This window comes from Helianthus annuus, chromosome 13 (genome assembly GCF_002127325.2).
Source record: "Helianthus annuus cultivar XRQ/B chromosome 13, HanXRQr2.0-SUNRISE, whole genome shotgun sequence".
In the NCBI taxonomy this organism is placed as follows: Eukaryota; Viridiplantae; Streptophyta; class Magnoliopsida; order Asterales; family Asteraceae; genus Helianthus; species Helianthus annuus.
Window position 1 is genome coordinate 172,162,673 of NC_035445.2, and position 15,980 is coordinate 172,178,652.

Below are 15,980 nucleotides of genomic sequence, written 5' to 3' on the forward strand. Positions count from 1 at the left end.
TATTATGTTTGACTAATTAATTAGTCATTAAGACTATCATCCTCCATACTAAAAAAATTTGCCTACACATATCAAAAGTTATCCTACACATTTCGAAATTTATCCTACACATATTGAAATTTATCCTACACAACTCGTAATTTATCCTACACATCTCATATTTATCCTACACTATAAATGAATTTTTATTTTTATTTTTTGAGAAAAATATATATCTTAAAAATAAGGTACAAATTTAATATAGTTAATTATTAAAGATGAAACTACCAATTAATGTTGTATGTAACTTTACCAATATACCCTTATAGTTACATTATACCCTTATACAATTAGCAACTTGAATTATGTTACATTTGTTTAAAAGTCACACACTTTAGTAACTTGGATCATGCCCCTTTGTTTAAAAATCACATCCATTAAATACAAATATCCTTCAAGTTTCGTTTCAAGAAAAAAAAAATAAAAAGACATGGCGTTTTAAAAGGCACATAAAGATTAGGGGTGGCAACAATAACCCAACCATGATATTTTGGGTTATTTTGGGCTCCTTAAAAAAGGAAATAAGTCAAAATGGGCTGAGGATTTAGTCAAGATGGGTTAAGATGGGTTTTAAAATACTCATCTAAATTTTACTATGGGTCAGAATGGGTTTTATCTAATCTAACAATAAAATGCATTCAAAACATAAATTTACAAATAGACATCAGATTCCATGTTCGGCCATGATTGCTCTTCAATATCATCCTCAACAGTTCACATGCATCTCTGATCTCTCTCATTCGAAATGGATCTGTGAGAGTACGCACGGAAGATAGGGCTTTCTGAATCGAAACAAGTCGTCCGTAAAGCCGTCGAGCTCCGTCGCGTTTCTGATCTGCAATTCAATTCATCCAGTGCTGGAATCGTAAGTTCTACACTCCTGTTGAATCGTTTGTTCGTTTATACTTGATTTGTTTGACCTAATTTTCACATGATTTTCATGGTTTCTTCCTTTAGAGTTGATTTGTTCGACCTAATTTTCACATGATTGCACTCCTGTTGTATCGTTTGTTCGTTTACTGTTGATTAGTTTGACTTGATTTTTACTAGATTGCACTCCTGTTGATTTTTTTAGTTTTTCTTATTTTTAAAATTTTTTTAATTTTTTGAATTATTCTGATTTTTAATTTTTTTTTTTTGGATTTTTTCATTTTTCTGATTTTTTAATTTTTTTTTGAATTTTTTTGAATTTTTCTGATTTTTTTGAATTGTTTTGATTTTTTCTGATTTTTTTTTTTGAATTTTTTAAAAATTTTCTGATTTTTTTTATTTTGTTTTTTATTAATTTTTTTTATATATTTTTTTTTAATTTTTAGCCTATCATGACCAAAACCCATTGTGACCTTTTTTTTAAAAAACCCATTCTAACCCAAACCCATCCTAACCCACACCTATTCTAACCCATTACCCAAACCTACCCAACCCACTCATTATGCCACCTCTAAGATTAACCCACCAATTAACTACCACACATCACAAAATAAACTGGCACACCGTTTATGTGTCTATCCCACCGTTTAAAATTAACCAACCAATTAACTGCCACACATCATAAATAAATGCCAATGATCTCTAGATCAAGTGGTGGAATGCTTGCATTTCTCTTTAGAGATGCAAGTTCGACTCCCACTTGGTGCAGAGTGAGGCATTGGTGGGCAATGATAGGAGACCCAGGGAAACCTGGGTTGGATCCTTGAGCCAAACGGGTTTTACCGGTAATTTCACCGTCGTGCCTACGGGCGGGTGGGTTACCGGGTTTTCCCCGGAATTGGTGGTGGACTCGGGTTACTCTCGGAGTACTCCGTTTGTCCAGTGGGTGCCCCGAGAGTGCTCGGGATTGAGTTTGTTGGCCGTTCAAAAAAAAAAAAAAAAAACATCACAAATAAATAAATGCATCATTAATTTAAATTTACCCATACATACATACACATATAATCACCAAACTATCCACTAAACAAATTCAAGAAAAAGATATGGAAAACATCGAGTAGGTTTGGGCGTTGGATCAATGGTCGGCATGCTTTAGTGGTTGGATGATTGTTGTTTTTGCTGCGGGGACAAAAGATTGTTTGTGTTTTACGATTGAAAGGTAGGAAGTTTGTTTATGGTACCGAGTGCGAAAAAAGTTAATAGGAGTTCATCGAGATTTTGATCCAGAATTTAGTTTGGTTGGATATCAGCGATGAGATAGTCAGGTAGTAAAGTTGTTTTGTCCGGTAATACCATTGCGGGGTGTATAAGAATGATGATAAGGTTTAATTTGTGATTGGTTGTTCGATGGACTTGAAATGGTATGTGTGATACTGTGATCTTCATTGTGCAAATAAGAAACAACAACGCAGATGTTATAATAAACAAAGTTGCGGCTGTGTGTTTTTTTATTTGGTTTGAATAAAAGAAATGGATCAGTGGAGAAGCGGCATTTGAAGATCTAAGGTTGTTTATATGTGAGAGATAAGAAGCAGGTTTATTTAAGCAATTAAAAAAATGTCTTCAGAATGTAAGATGGTAGTGGTCTCGAGAATAGGTATTTGAAAAGTCAAAAGCCATTTCAGAAATTTCATTGATGAACATGAATGAATAAAACCTTCAGGGCAACATAATATGCAAAAAAGTATTCATAATATGATTGTACAACCATTAAACCTACACGAAATGTTAAACATACATGCGTGACAAAGTATGTTGGGTATTGTACTCCCATTATCGTTAATATTGATAATGTTTTGAAGTAAAACGTTTTAACGTGACGATGTAGGCCGGAGGTTAGGCAAAATGAAAAGAGCGTTTTACGTTTTGATATCTCATATGGTGATGTCGCATCACTATCTAAATGACTTAATATTATTATTTAAATCAAATTTAATTGTAATTGGAGAATTTAAATAATTAGAAAATGACAAAGAAATAATAATTTATACATAAACACATAAATTGAAAATATGATAAATGTATTTTAATAATAATAAATATATTACAAAGATGTTTTGCATTTTAGCCGTTTTCCATCAATCAAAAGATTAATATATTATTAGTATTCAATTGTATTTGAAGTATTTAAATAATTACAGAAATAATAATAACGTTAGTATAGCAGACTAATTGTTACTACTTCTGAATTGTTACTTTTGAACTGTTAATATAGTGAATGCACAACAGAAATCGCATCCAAGCAGATCCATGCAACAAATATTAAAGGCTTTAAATAGCCCTAAGAATTTTAACATCTCAAGTGATACTAAGAGATATTCAAAGTTAACATCCCGCTGCAACGCGCGGGTCAGAGTCATCTCGTTAAGTACAAATATTAAATGAAGTCTAATGAAGCATTTCTATTGGTTGAAATTTCTTTTTTTTTTTCTTCTTATAATAAATTTCTTATTATTTGAACTCTGCACTTTTTACATATACCCTCTTACTAAGAACATTTATTATATATTTACTTAACCTTTAAAATCAATTACATATTTAACTTTTTATTAAAAAGTTACTCATTTATCCTTTTGTAATTCTTTGTTAAAATCAATCTGGTTTGGATTAACATTAACTGACGGCAACATCGAAGACTCGAAGCACTTATGAAATGCAACACTTGGGGATAAGTATTGTTCAGTTTTTGAATTGTTCACTTCTTTTCTCAATTAAAGATAAGTGGCAGCATAGTTTTTTTATGCAAAATTCATTAGTTGGTTTCTTTGTTTGTTTTGTAAGTGAAGAAAATGAAATAAAGAAGTTCCTTTTGGTTTGAAGAAAAGTACCGTCTATTTGTTTGTTGCCTATCAAAATTTTATGCAAGAAATCTAAATGGAAGTTGTGTTTAGGGATGAGCTAATCACCAAATATGGGTACCGGTATTAATACTAGTATTAATACTGAAAATGCTCAGTAGAGTGCAGTATTTGAAAGTAAATGGATATTAATATTGATCACTAAATGGAATGAATTTTAAAGATGGGAAAAAAACCTTGCTTTGTGGAATCTGTAAACAACCTCGTCATAATTCGGACAAGATTTTCATCTAAGCTTTAGACAAATGAATAATGTTCACTAAGTCGGTAAAAAATAGTGCAATTCGATGATGAAAAAACTAAAATAAAAATATATATAATTAATTAAATTAAAAGATTTAAATATATGTAATAAAAGAACAAAGATAATTGAATCAACTCGTGAGGAGGGAATGTGTCTTTTTTAAATTTTTTAATCCAATAAATAACTGAGACAATGAGAAAACTAATAATAACCAATGAAAACACTATTTTGGTAAATTATTTTCAAGGAACACTAAAATAGTAAATAGTTTTTTCTTTAACACTACTATGGGAAAAAAAAAACTCGAACACTATTAGGAGGCCAAAATCATGATAAAGTTTGAGAGTGTAATTAGTACCAACAACGAATTATTAATTGGGAAAGTGATCGAACATAAAGTTACATTTACATATTATTTACGAACTCCACTTTTAATCATTATATTGGACATACCAAATGTAATAGAAATGCTAAAACTAAACAAGCACTTATGCAAGGCCCCAAAAACCAAGAACCAACTAGTTGGTAATACAATAAGCATACATAGTGCTAGACCAAAAATGTTTTCGGTATGCAACGGAATATAGAGTACTAAAACACCCAAAGTGCTAATTGTTTAAAACACGGAAAATGTCAAAACATAAAAAAGATGTTGGGTAACCGCATCCAATACCAAGGAGCCGCCAACATTAAATCTTCTTTTTTCCTGAAATACATGCTAAAAACTTCATTTAACTTGGGGTTTTGTCCCGAAAATAGTTTTGTAACCATTAAAACAAGTTTTCCAAACGTTCGGCACCAACAAATCATCACCAACATCAAAACATCATTAAACTTCATTGAAAAACGCCTTTAAATTCGTCATTTGACTCCGTTAAAAAACATCGTTAAACCCTCGTTTAAGAAAATAAGTAAAGATTGTGTTTGACATCGTTTTAGCATCATTTGCTCAAAAGGGTTCGTCATCCACAATTTGCCCTCGTCAGGGCCGTCTCCCGCATAATTACCCCGAAGGGTTTCATCTCCCACATCATCGTTTTCCGTGTCACAAAGAAAACGTCAAATAATAATAATAATAATAATAATAATAATAATAATAATAATAATAATAATAATAATAATAATAATAATAATAATAATAATAATAATAATAATAATAATAATAATAATAATCATACAACATACAATAGTCTAAAAAACATCTTTACATGCGTAAACACATATACGTTCGTCAAGTATTCAACACATAAAATACATGTAAGCCTGCCATCTCTAGCACTTAAAACAGTTAAGCATGTACTTTAGCCCAAAACATTTAAAAACATAAAAAAGATGGGCGATAGAACTCACCTTAGCAAAGTGTGCGGGTTAACAAAAGCTAGAGAAACGAGAGAAGGCATCAATCCTAGAATGGCTTCAACAGCCTACATGTTTTCAATTTATATTATAGCTCACTCGTACCATCGCGTAACTTTAATGAAATCGTTAGACCCGTCACTCTATTATAAGTGTGATATCTTTTATAATTATCTATGCATATTTCCATGATCCCTTACGCCATCAAGTTACCATCATCATCATTCACCCCTTTGATTTTAGTATGCATGGTTGCAACAAATCTACAAACATAAAGATATGGAGTATCATTGTGTCATCAGCGGAACCACCCGATCATATTCATCTCCACTAGGCCACTAGGCATAATGCCTATACACCAATTCAGGAGAAAACCCAATAAATATAGAAAAACTCTCTTGTAAGAGTCGAACTCAAGACATATTGTAGTGGGATAAGGTTTTGCCAATCTCATAACCACCAATCCATCACCACATCCTAATTTAAAAAAAAAAATGCATTACGTAACTTTATGGTGCATGAAATTCATGAATCACCAACCAAATCACGATCCCACTGTCAAATTGAATTGGATTATTTACTTTCCAATATTTATACATTAACCCCACCCTCAAAATTCACATACAATGTTATAGACTAATATAAGAAAGTCGTCCTAAAAAATAAGTTTGACTTGCCTTGAGATTTATTAAATCTAAAAATTACTTGAGTAAATATATTAGACTTTTTATGTAGACTTACCAAGTGGAACATTCTGATTGGAAATCAACTTTGTGTGGTGATTCCTTTAAGCAATTAGCACAAGAAATAATGGGCACCATTTGCACCAAGAAACTTGCATGTCTGCACCATTTGAGTAAGGCATAAAATAAAAGTGAGTCTCCTTCTTGATTAAGAAAATGGTTGAAAAAACTTACATGTTGGTCAAACCTCGATAATGTAGTCTAGTTCGATGTTCCAAACCTGATCACATTGTGATTCGCTCACATCATCCCTACAAATATAACTTTAAACAAGTGAAACCTCAAACCTCAAATGTAAATCATTGTTAAACGTTTTTACGTCTATTTTTTCCTTTTAAAGGATCCATCGTAACATGCGGGGTCCCAGGTCCACTTAGTTATCCTTTTCTATATTTTACGTTTCGATCTAATTTTTGCACGTTAACTTGACGCAACAGACGTGCGTGGTTCAACGTTTTTACGTCTTTTTCGTTCGGTTTATCTTTATATAAGTTTTTGGTGTAATTTTGTTTGACTAACTTGACTTTCGCATACGATAAACACAATTTTTCCTTGACTTTCAAATATATTGTCTTGACCTGATTTTTTTGTCACGTTCGGCATCCGCTTATTTTTATCTATTTTTTGTACGAGCATGAGTGGTAACCTACTAATTACTTTTTGTAATACTTCAATTTGAGTTTCTAGTATAACAACCTACTAGATAAACTTAATCTTCACCCAGTGCATATAGTCCAACTTGCAATTCGGTATACGAAGAATAAATGTAAATGAATATAATATAATTATCGAGTCACTCAAATATCAGGTAATCATGTAATACATAAAAACAATCAATGTTAGTTCATCGTCTAGTGATTGTTATTTGTGGATGTAAAAAAACATTTTTTTTTCCTTGAAGCATAACTTGGTGATGCGCACAAAATAATCCAATAAATCATAGGAAAAATAGGAAAAAAAATGATTCTCTTAATATGTGTGAAAGAATTGATGTAAATAGAGTCATACAATTACCATACTATAAATTTGTAACATGTGGGTGCTTTAGTGGGTTGTAATATAAGGTTAGGGAGTTTTTCAATTTTTTTTTTTTTTTGTTTGAGTTTTTACTTTTAATCCTAATGTTTTCATTTTTTGCATTTTAACATATTTGGTTTTATTTTTTTACTTTTAACACAAATTTTTCTATCTTTTGCAATATAACCCCAACATATTTTTATTTTCAACTTTAATCCCCGTATTTTTAATCTTTTGTAAATTTTTTGTTTTATGTTTCGTTCTAATTTTGCGAGTGAACACGCTGCAACGTGCGTGTGGGTTTCAACATTTTTTCGTCTGTTTTTTCCCGTTTGACAGGACTGACACAACGCGTCTATTTTTCCCTGTTTGACAGGTTTTTCGCAATGCGCGTGGTCTTAGATTGACTTAGTTATTCTTTTCTATTTTTACGTTACAGTCTAATTTCTTCGTATTATCATGCCACAACGGGCATGCGTGATTCAACAATTTTACATATGCTTTTCATTCGATGTTATTTTTTTCCTTTTGGTTTATTTTGTTTTTACGAGCTTTTTCGATATTGTTGGTCGCTGGTAGTTGTGTAGCATTAGTACTACTTGGCACAGTTTATGCCCCCGCCACAATGCAGGGGCACTTAATACTAGTTTATCACTAAAGTACATACTATTTTTTAAATTGTGATTTCGATTTACTTATGGTGGTTTTTATGTAATAATATACATTTTGAAATTTGAAGTGACATTTCATATAGTTAGAAACTAGAATACCTGAAGTTTACTATTGTCCGGTTTATTTTTGTTAATTATATATCCAAAAATGTAAACTTTAATAAATTTTTTTACAATGTCTACGTCTTTTACACCAAATGAATATTCTCTAGGAGGAAATAGATCCTTGATTTTAACTTTACTTTTTCAATTTGAGATTCAAGATTCTCATCCAATGATACAAACAAATATATTTACGACACTTGCATTGTTGCATAGGCATAGTAATTTTAACCTCTTAACTTAACTTGATAGAGAAATGTAACCACTCAACACAAGACAAAAAACCAAACCCCTATATATTCAACACCCTTCATCCCATTTTCTTAAACCCATCCAACATATCAAAATATAGAAGATAACATGAAGCAATCCACGGTTATCTTCGTCGTCCTCTTTTCTACCTTATTCGTATCCTTGATCCATGCTCACTTGAACGGTTTGAAAGCAACTATGACCATCAACAGCTTCGAGAAGGGTGGGGATGGCGGAGGGCCGTCTGAGTGTGATGGCCAGTATCATTCAGACAACACACTAATTGTGGCATTGTCCACCCGTTGGTACAATCACGGAAAAAGATGTCATAAGTTCATTAAAATAAACTACAAAGATAGAAGCGTAAAAGCTAAGGTTGTTGACGAGTGTGACTCGACTAGAGGATGTAAAGATGATATTGTGGACGCATCAAAAGCTGTTTGGAAAGCCCTTCGTGTGCCTAAAAGTGAATGGGGTTTAACCTCAGTCACTTGGTCAGATGCATGATCATACTTCAATCCATATGATAAAAGTGTTTTGAGTTTCGCTATGAAGTCCTACGAATAAAGTCATCTGCATTAATAAAAGTGGCCTAGTTCTACTAAAATTTCCTTCTAGACGGTCGTAGCTTTTCGCTCGATTGCATCTAAACTTGTGTTTCGTATTTCGTTTTCAATAAAGTTGTATGTGTGATGATAATATATAGGGGTATTGGATTTTAAATTTTTAATAATCTCAAGTTTCACTGATTGGCCGGTAATAATCCCAACTTCAAAAATTGCCTACAACAGTCCCAAGTTGTAAGATTTTGGCCACCAATGATCCTTGTCTAACTGGGTTATAACCCAGTTAGTTTTTTGAAGTTTTGAGCGGCAGAGAAGGTCACTAGAGGTTGGAGATGACAAGTAGTGGTCTCCTTTGGTGGTTTTAGGGGTAAAGAAGGTCGTCGGAATAAGTTGTAGGTCACCAGAGTTGAGTAGATGGTGGAAATTTTAAACTTTTGAGAAGCGGAGAAGATTACAGGAGGTCGGAGATGATTGGTGGTGGTCTCGTTTGGTGGTTTCAGGGGTAAAACGGGTCGCCAGAATAAGTTGCAGGTCACCAGCCCAACAAGGTTATAACCCAGTTAGACAAGGATCACTGGTGGCCAAAATCTTACAAGTTGGGACTGTTGTAGGCAATTTTTGAAGTTGGGATTATTACCGGCCAATTAGTGAAACTTGGGATTATTAAAATCCAATACCCCTAATATATAACATATTTTATCGTTTAATTGGTCACATTTAAATTAGAGCAATAACTTTGATTTGAGACATCACCTTTCAAATGTTATGGACGGATACATAATTAGGGATGGCAATCAAACCCGAATCCGATGGGTAAACTCGAAACCCGACATATTTGGGACGGGTTTGGGGTCGGTTAATCGGGTTTGGAAAGGGTTTTTATTTTTTTCGCGGGTTTGGGACGGGTTTGGGATTTAGTGATATACCCGTTTACCCGACTCAACTACCCGATAAAGTGTACCCGTTTACCCCGATTGTATACCCGATATAAATCCTTTTATATTATTAATATGTATATATATGATACATCCATTTTTTACACATATAAGTATTCTATTCCGTACACATTGTAGTTATTTGATATATATTTTTATAATAACAATACAAAATGTAACCGGTTAGTAGTTACCCGATAGATACCCAATGGGTTTTGAGATGAGTATACTCAACGAGTAATCTTTTTAAATTAACGGGTTTACCCGAAACCCGCGGGTATACCCGATACCCGATAAGTATTTACCCGCTAGAAACCCGACGGGTTTGAAACGGGTTTGGGACAAACTTATCTAATCGGGTTTAGGTTTGGGACATCTTTACATAATTTAAACTTTCATAATTTTTCTCGGCTATCTCACTAGTTCCAACTATATATTTTGCACCGAGAACTTCTGCTTATAAATCAAAAGGTCACACCCTAATTAAGGGGTAGGGGTTGCTTATAAATCAAAAGGTCACACACTAATTAAGGGGTAGGGGTGGTCATCACTCATCACCAATTTATTACTCACAACTTCCAATTAAGTTCCGTCACATCATCGAACTTTATTCCATCACTAACAACCTTTTTTAGTAGAAATGTCTATCACCCACAACAACTCTCAAGACCCAACAAAGCAACTTTTTTATTGGATAAAATATTTTAAAGTTATGTAAGTTTTTCAGAAATAAATAAAATATATCGTATACGAAAAATTTATATCCGTATAAAAACAATTTACATAAATGTAACCTATGCAAAATATATTTTTATGCTTTTTAAAATTTTATTTACACCGGTGAAATCGAAAAAAAAAAACTAGTGTAAATGAACGCTCAACAATTTTTTATGGATTTTTTAGTTAGATATTCATCTATGTTTGTGAAAAAATAGTTAAAAAATTACATAGAAAGTAGGATTTCCATCAGAGTTCTCAAGTTCTTGCAACTCAGCGGAGTTCTCATCTGAACTTGATTATATATCTATATACAAAGAGAGAGAGAGAGATCATATATGTGTGTGTTATTACAAAATGGTAGCATGATTTTGACATCAAATAAGTACAGATATAAAAAGGGAAATAACCAAAATAGCCAAGACTTTTCCCAAGTTTCAAGAATAGCCAATTCAAACGGCTCCATAAGACTTTTCCTCAAGCCTGAAACGTCTCAAAGAATAGCCACCCACCGAAAGCCACGTGTCCACAAGTGACGCTGAGACGTTTCAGAACTTTGGAAACAGCAGACATATTTCAGAACTCTGCAAAAACCCGTGCTGACAAGCAGAGACGTTTCCCAAATATTTTTAATGAATTTGTTTACTGCTGAGACGTTTCCCAAGTTCCACAGATCTGTTTCATCTCTCTCTTCCACCTACCACCACCATCTACATCCATCACCACCCCACCTGCCATGAAAAGGAACTTTGTCTCAGCAGGGGAAACCCTAAAAAGCACAAAGTTCTAACCTAAAAGATAACAACTTGCATAAAAACGTTAAAAGCACAGCTGCAATTAGCCACCACCATTGTCGTTTGCATCAGCTGAAACCCTAAGACCAGTCACCACCATCGTAGCTCAGGTCTTGAAACAGAGAGATGAGGGGGGTTGTTCTCCGCCAATGCTCGTCGGAAAGGCAGCGCCGCCGTGGGAGGCGACGACGGTGAGCCCCGGCGGTGAACGAACGAGAGAGGGAGAGAGAGGCAAGAGAGATAGAACGACGAGGGAGAGAAGGAGGGCCGACGCCCCTCGTCGGCGACGACTCCGGCAGCTACGACTGATCTCTATTTCAGATCGAAGATGTTATGTTGAGAATACGAGTGATGAAGATGTTATGTTGAGAATAAGAGTGATGAATAGAGTAGTATCAGATCGAAGATGTTATCAAAATGTCACATTTTCTTTTGTTTTCCGGTGATAATCGATGATGATGATGATGATGAATCGACGTGATGAAGATGATGAATCGGTGATGATGATGATGTTGAAGGTGTTAGACGGCAAAAAAACTGGGTCGTAGAGAGAGAAAGAGAGCGGGGTTGGGGTTGTAGAGAGAGAAAGGGGAGGGTGGGTGGAAACGTACTGACAAGAGAAAGAGAGAGAGGTAAAAGTTAAATGGCTCTGCTTGGGAAACGTCTCAGGAGGGGAAAAGTCTTAAAGAGCCAAAACTGTCATCATCATGTGTGTAAAGTTTTATGAATCAAGAACAATAACAACACAACACAAGAGAATAGTGACAAAACGGTGACAAAATCTTATTTATCCAACCCAAAGACGTTTGCCCCCCAAATACCCAGAAGATCTTACAACTGTAAGATCAAACAATACAACAATACAAGACCAGTACAAAGATGATCATCTGCTGATGATCATCAATACAAAAGTACAAAGAAATACAGAATGAACTCTCAGATACAGGTGAGAGTTATTCTCAACAAACTTTGGGTACGAAACCCTAACTCGGTGAACAGAGAGAAGATAATGATCAACACTAAACCAATAATGAAGATGAAGCAGCCTTTTATAGTCTGAAACTTTCAAGTTTCAGAATAACCCAGAGACTTCCAAGAAAGTACAAAAGCAGCCCTCAATGTTACAATATACACCCTCAGATATTTGTTAATGTTGGGCCAAGTTGTTGAGACGGGCCAAACCTGTAACAAGATTCTTAACAACCCAATTAGTAGAAATAAATAAATATAAACTCAATAATGAAAGCCCAAACCAAGTTGAATGAGAAATAATCCAACAATTTTAACATCCCCCCTTCATTCAACTGGTTTAAACAAATCAACAAGTCCCAATTTTTCACAAAATGTATCATGTTGTTCAACACTTAAGCCTTTTGTGAAAATATCAGCAAGTTGACTTTCTGAGTCAACTTTAATGGGATTAATAACACCATTGCCAACTTTCTCTCGCAAGAAATGCAAATCTAACTCAAAATGTTTGGTTCTTTCGTGAAACACTGGGTTAGCTGCTATAGACAGAGCAGCTTGACTATCACAACTTAGCTGCATAGGCAACTTGCAATCAACATTCAACTCAAACAATAAATTCTTTAACCAAATCAACTCACAAGTTGCAGAACACATAGAACGATATTCTGCTTCTGCTGTAGACCTTGAAACTGTACTTTGTTTCTTGCTTTTCCAAGAAACAAGGCACTGTCCCAAGAATATACAAAATCCAGTAACTGATTTTCGAGTGGACAAACATTTTGCCCAATCTGAATCAGCAAATCCATGCAAAATTAGGTCATCAGACTTCTTAAAAGACAGTCCTTTACCAGGACTTTTCTTTAAGTACCTTAAAAGTCTCAAAGCTAAACTTAAGTGCACTTCTTTTGGCTTGTGCATAAACTGACTTAAAAATTGAACAGTATAACTAATGTCAGGCCTTGTCAGAGACAAATATATCAATTTTCCTATGAGTTTTTGAAAACCAGTTATATTTTTTAAATCTTGTTGATTTTTTTCAAGCTTAGAAGAGATCAAATAATTTTGTTCAATAGGAACATTAACTGGCTTACAACCTAAATAACCAAAGTCATTTAAAAGCTCTAAACAGTATTTTCTTTGATTAAGGCAGACACAATTTTCATTATATAACACCTCAATACCAAGAAAATATTTTAATATTCCCAAATCTTTTATTCTAAAAGTTTCATGCAACACTTGTTTAATTCTGTGAATTTCCTTTTCAGAATTTCCAGTAACAACCACATCATCAACATATACTAACAAAAACACAGTAGTATGCAACTTAGACAATATGAATAAGGAATGATCACATTTACTTTGCACATAACCATTAGCAATTAAAACATCAGTTAATCTTTCATTCCACTTCCTGGGAGCTTGTTTAAGTCCATACAAAGACTTAACAAGCTTGCACACTTTTGTCTCATTTTTAGAATAATAGCCTTGAGGAAGTTTCATATAAACATCCTCTGTAATTGTACCATGCAGAAACGCATTGTCCACATCTAATTGGTACAATGGCCAACCATAGAAAACAGCAAGTGATATAATAACTCTAACAGTAACCATCTTGACAACAGGAGAGAAGGTCTCTCCAAAATCAAGACCTTCTCTTTGATTAAAGCCCTTAGCAACTAACCTGGCTTTAAATCTTTCTACTTCTCCATTTGCCTTATACTTAACCCTATACACCCATTTACATCCAATGGGTTTTCTTCCTTGAGGAAGATCAGTTAAGACCCAGGTATTGTTTCTGAACAAAGCATCCATCTCTTTGTTCATTGCTTCTACCCATCTTGGATCACAAACTGCTTCCTCATAGGTAGAAGGTTCAACAGTTTTATTAAGAGAAGATGTAAAGCACATATTTTCAACAGATAAACAAGCATAACTAACTACTTTATCCAAACTGTACTTAGCTTTACTGTTTAAGACAAAATTTTCAAATTTTTTAGGTAAAACAGACTTCCTACTAGACCTTCTAAATGAAGGATTTGTTCCCTCAGATGGGTTAATCTCAGCATTTGGACTACTGGTGTCCTCTGCCCTATCAAATCCTTCACTACTACTACTTTCAATTCCAGAAGTTGAAGGCTGAGTTTCAGTTGAAGACTGATGTTCAGCACTATCACTTCTATGAATGGCAGATGTAGAGGGGATTGATTGCTGATCAACACCAGTAATCTCATGAGATTTATGACTCCCCTCTTCATCATTGGGAATAGTAGGATTGGTTGTCAATGTTTCAACATTGTCAAAAAAATTTAAATGATTCAAATTATGTTGTAAATTTTTATCAAAATCACTTGACTGAGAAGCCTTAAAAGGAAACACAGATTCATAGAACTTAACATCTCTAGAATAAAATTCTTTTTTATTATCTAAACTCCATAACTTGTATCCTTTTTTAACATTTGAATATCCAATTAACACACACTTCTCAGCATTAAAAGACAACTTATCTGAATCATTTAGAATAGTGCTAAAACAAAGACATCCAAATATCCTAATATGTGAAAGAGAGGGTCTAAAACCAAACATCAACTCATATGGACTTTTTCCTAACAGCACAGAAGAGGGTAACCTGTTGATTATATAGACAGCAGTTAATACACAATCAGCCCAGAAATTTAAAGGAACCCCACTTTGAAACAACAGTGATCTGGACAGATTTAAAAGATGACGATGCTTTCTTTCCACTACACCATTTTGTTGTGGTGTATAAGCACAAGTAGTTTGTTGTAAAACACCTTTAGACTTACAAAAACTTTCCATTTTACTATTAACAAACTCAGTTCCATTATCACTCCTAAATATTTTAATCCTTTTTTTAAACTGAGTTAGAACAAGTTCATAAAACCCAACAATATTATCAAAAACTTCCATTTTGCTTTTCAACATATAACACCACACAGACCTAGAGTAATCATCAACAACTGTTAAGAAATATTTAAAACCATCTCTACTTGTAACTTTATATGGACCCCAAACATCTAGGTGAACAATATCACCAACACTACTTGTTTTATGTTCACTTAATGGGAATGGACTCCTAACTTGTTTAGCCCTATGACAGATTTCACAAGCATGTTTCTTAACATCAACAATACCTAGATCATCTTTTAAAATAGACAAGACTTGATCAGCAGGATGACCAAGTCTGCTATGCCACAGATTACTGTTGTTTAGACTATTAAAACAGAAATTTATAGAATTACCATCTTTTTTCAAAAAATATAGCCCATTATCCTGTTTACCAGTCACCAGGACTCTCCCTGATTTCGAATCCTGTAGTAAACAAGTATTTTCATTAAAAACAACAGTAATCTTATTGTCCTTAGACAACTTGTAAACAGACAAAAGGTTCACACTATAAGTGGGAACAAAGAAAACATCATGTAAGATAACACCCTCAGCAAGTGCTATGCTTCCTATTTTTGATACTTTAGCTTTAGTTCCATTAGGATGAGACACAGTTAAATCAAATTCAGACACATCTATACAATTAAACATGTCCTTATCAGTTTTGACCATATGTTGGTTTGCACCAGAATCACAAATCCAATTACAATCAAAACCAAAATTAATCAGACTAGAACAGCACATAAATTCTCCTGAGACATTAAAACTACAACTAGACTCACCTCCCATATTAGAAGCCTGTGAGTCAGAACTGGTTTTTTCACCTACAAGACTTAAAAGTTTTGCAACCTGTTCTGGAGAAAAAGGAGAAAAGGAAGGAGCA

At 33.8% G+C, this 15,980-nt stretch overlaps 1 protein-coding gene across 1 annotated transcript; it reads left to right on the forward strand.

Annotated features, from left to right (window-relative positions):
• The first annotated feature begins 8,410 nt into the window (after positions 1-8,410).
• On the forward strand, positions 8,411-8,719 carry LOC110902372 (putative ripening-related protein 7). Its single transcript, XM_022149055.1, has one exon. The coding sequence runs from the start codon at positions 8,411-8,413 to the stop codon at positions 8,717-8,719; it is 309 nt and encodes a 102-aa protein (XP_022004747.1).
• Positions 8,720-15,980: the final 7,261 nt, after the last annotated feature.

Coding starts and splice junctions, on each gene's coding strand:
- LOC110902372 (XM_022149055.1), top strand. CDS start 8,411: ATGACCATCAACAGCTTCGAGAAGGGTGGGGATGGCGGAGGGCCGTCT.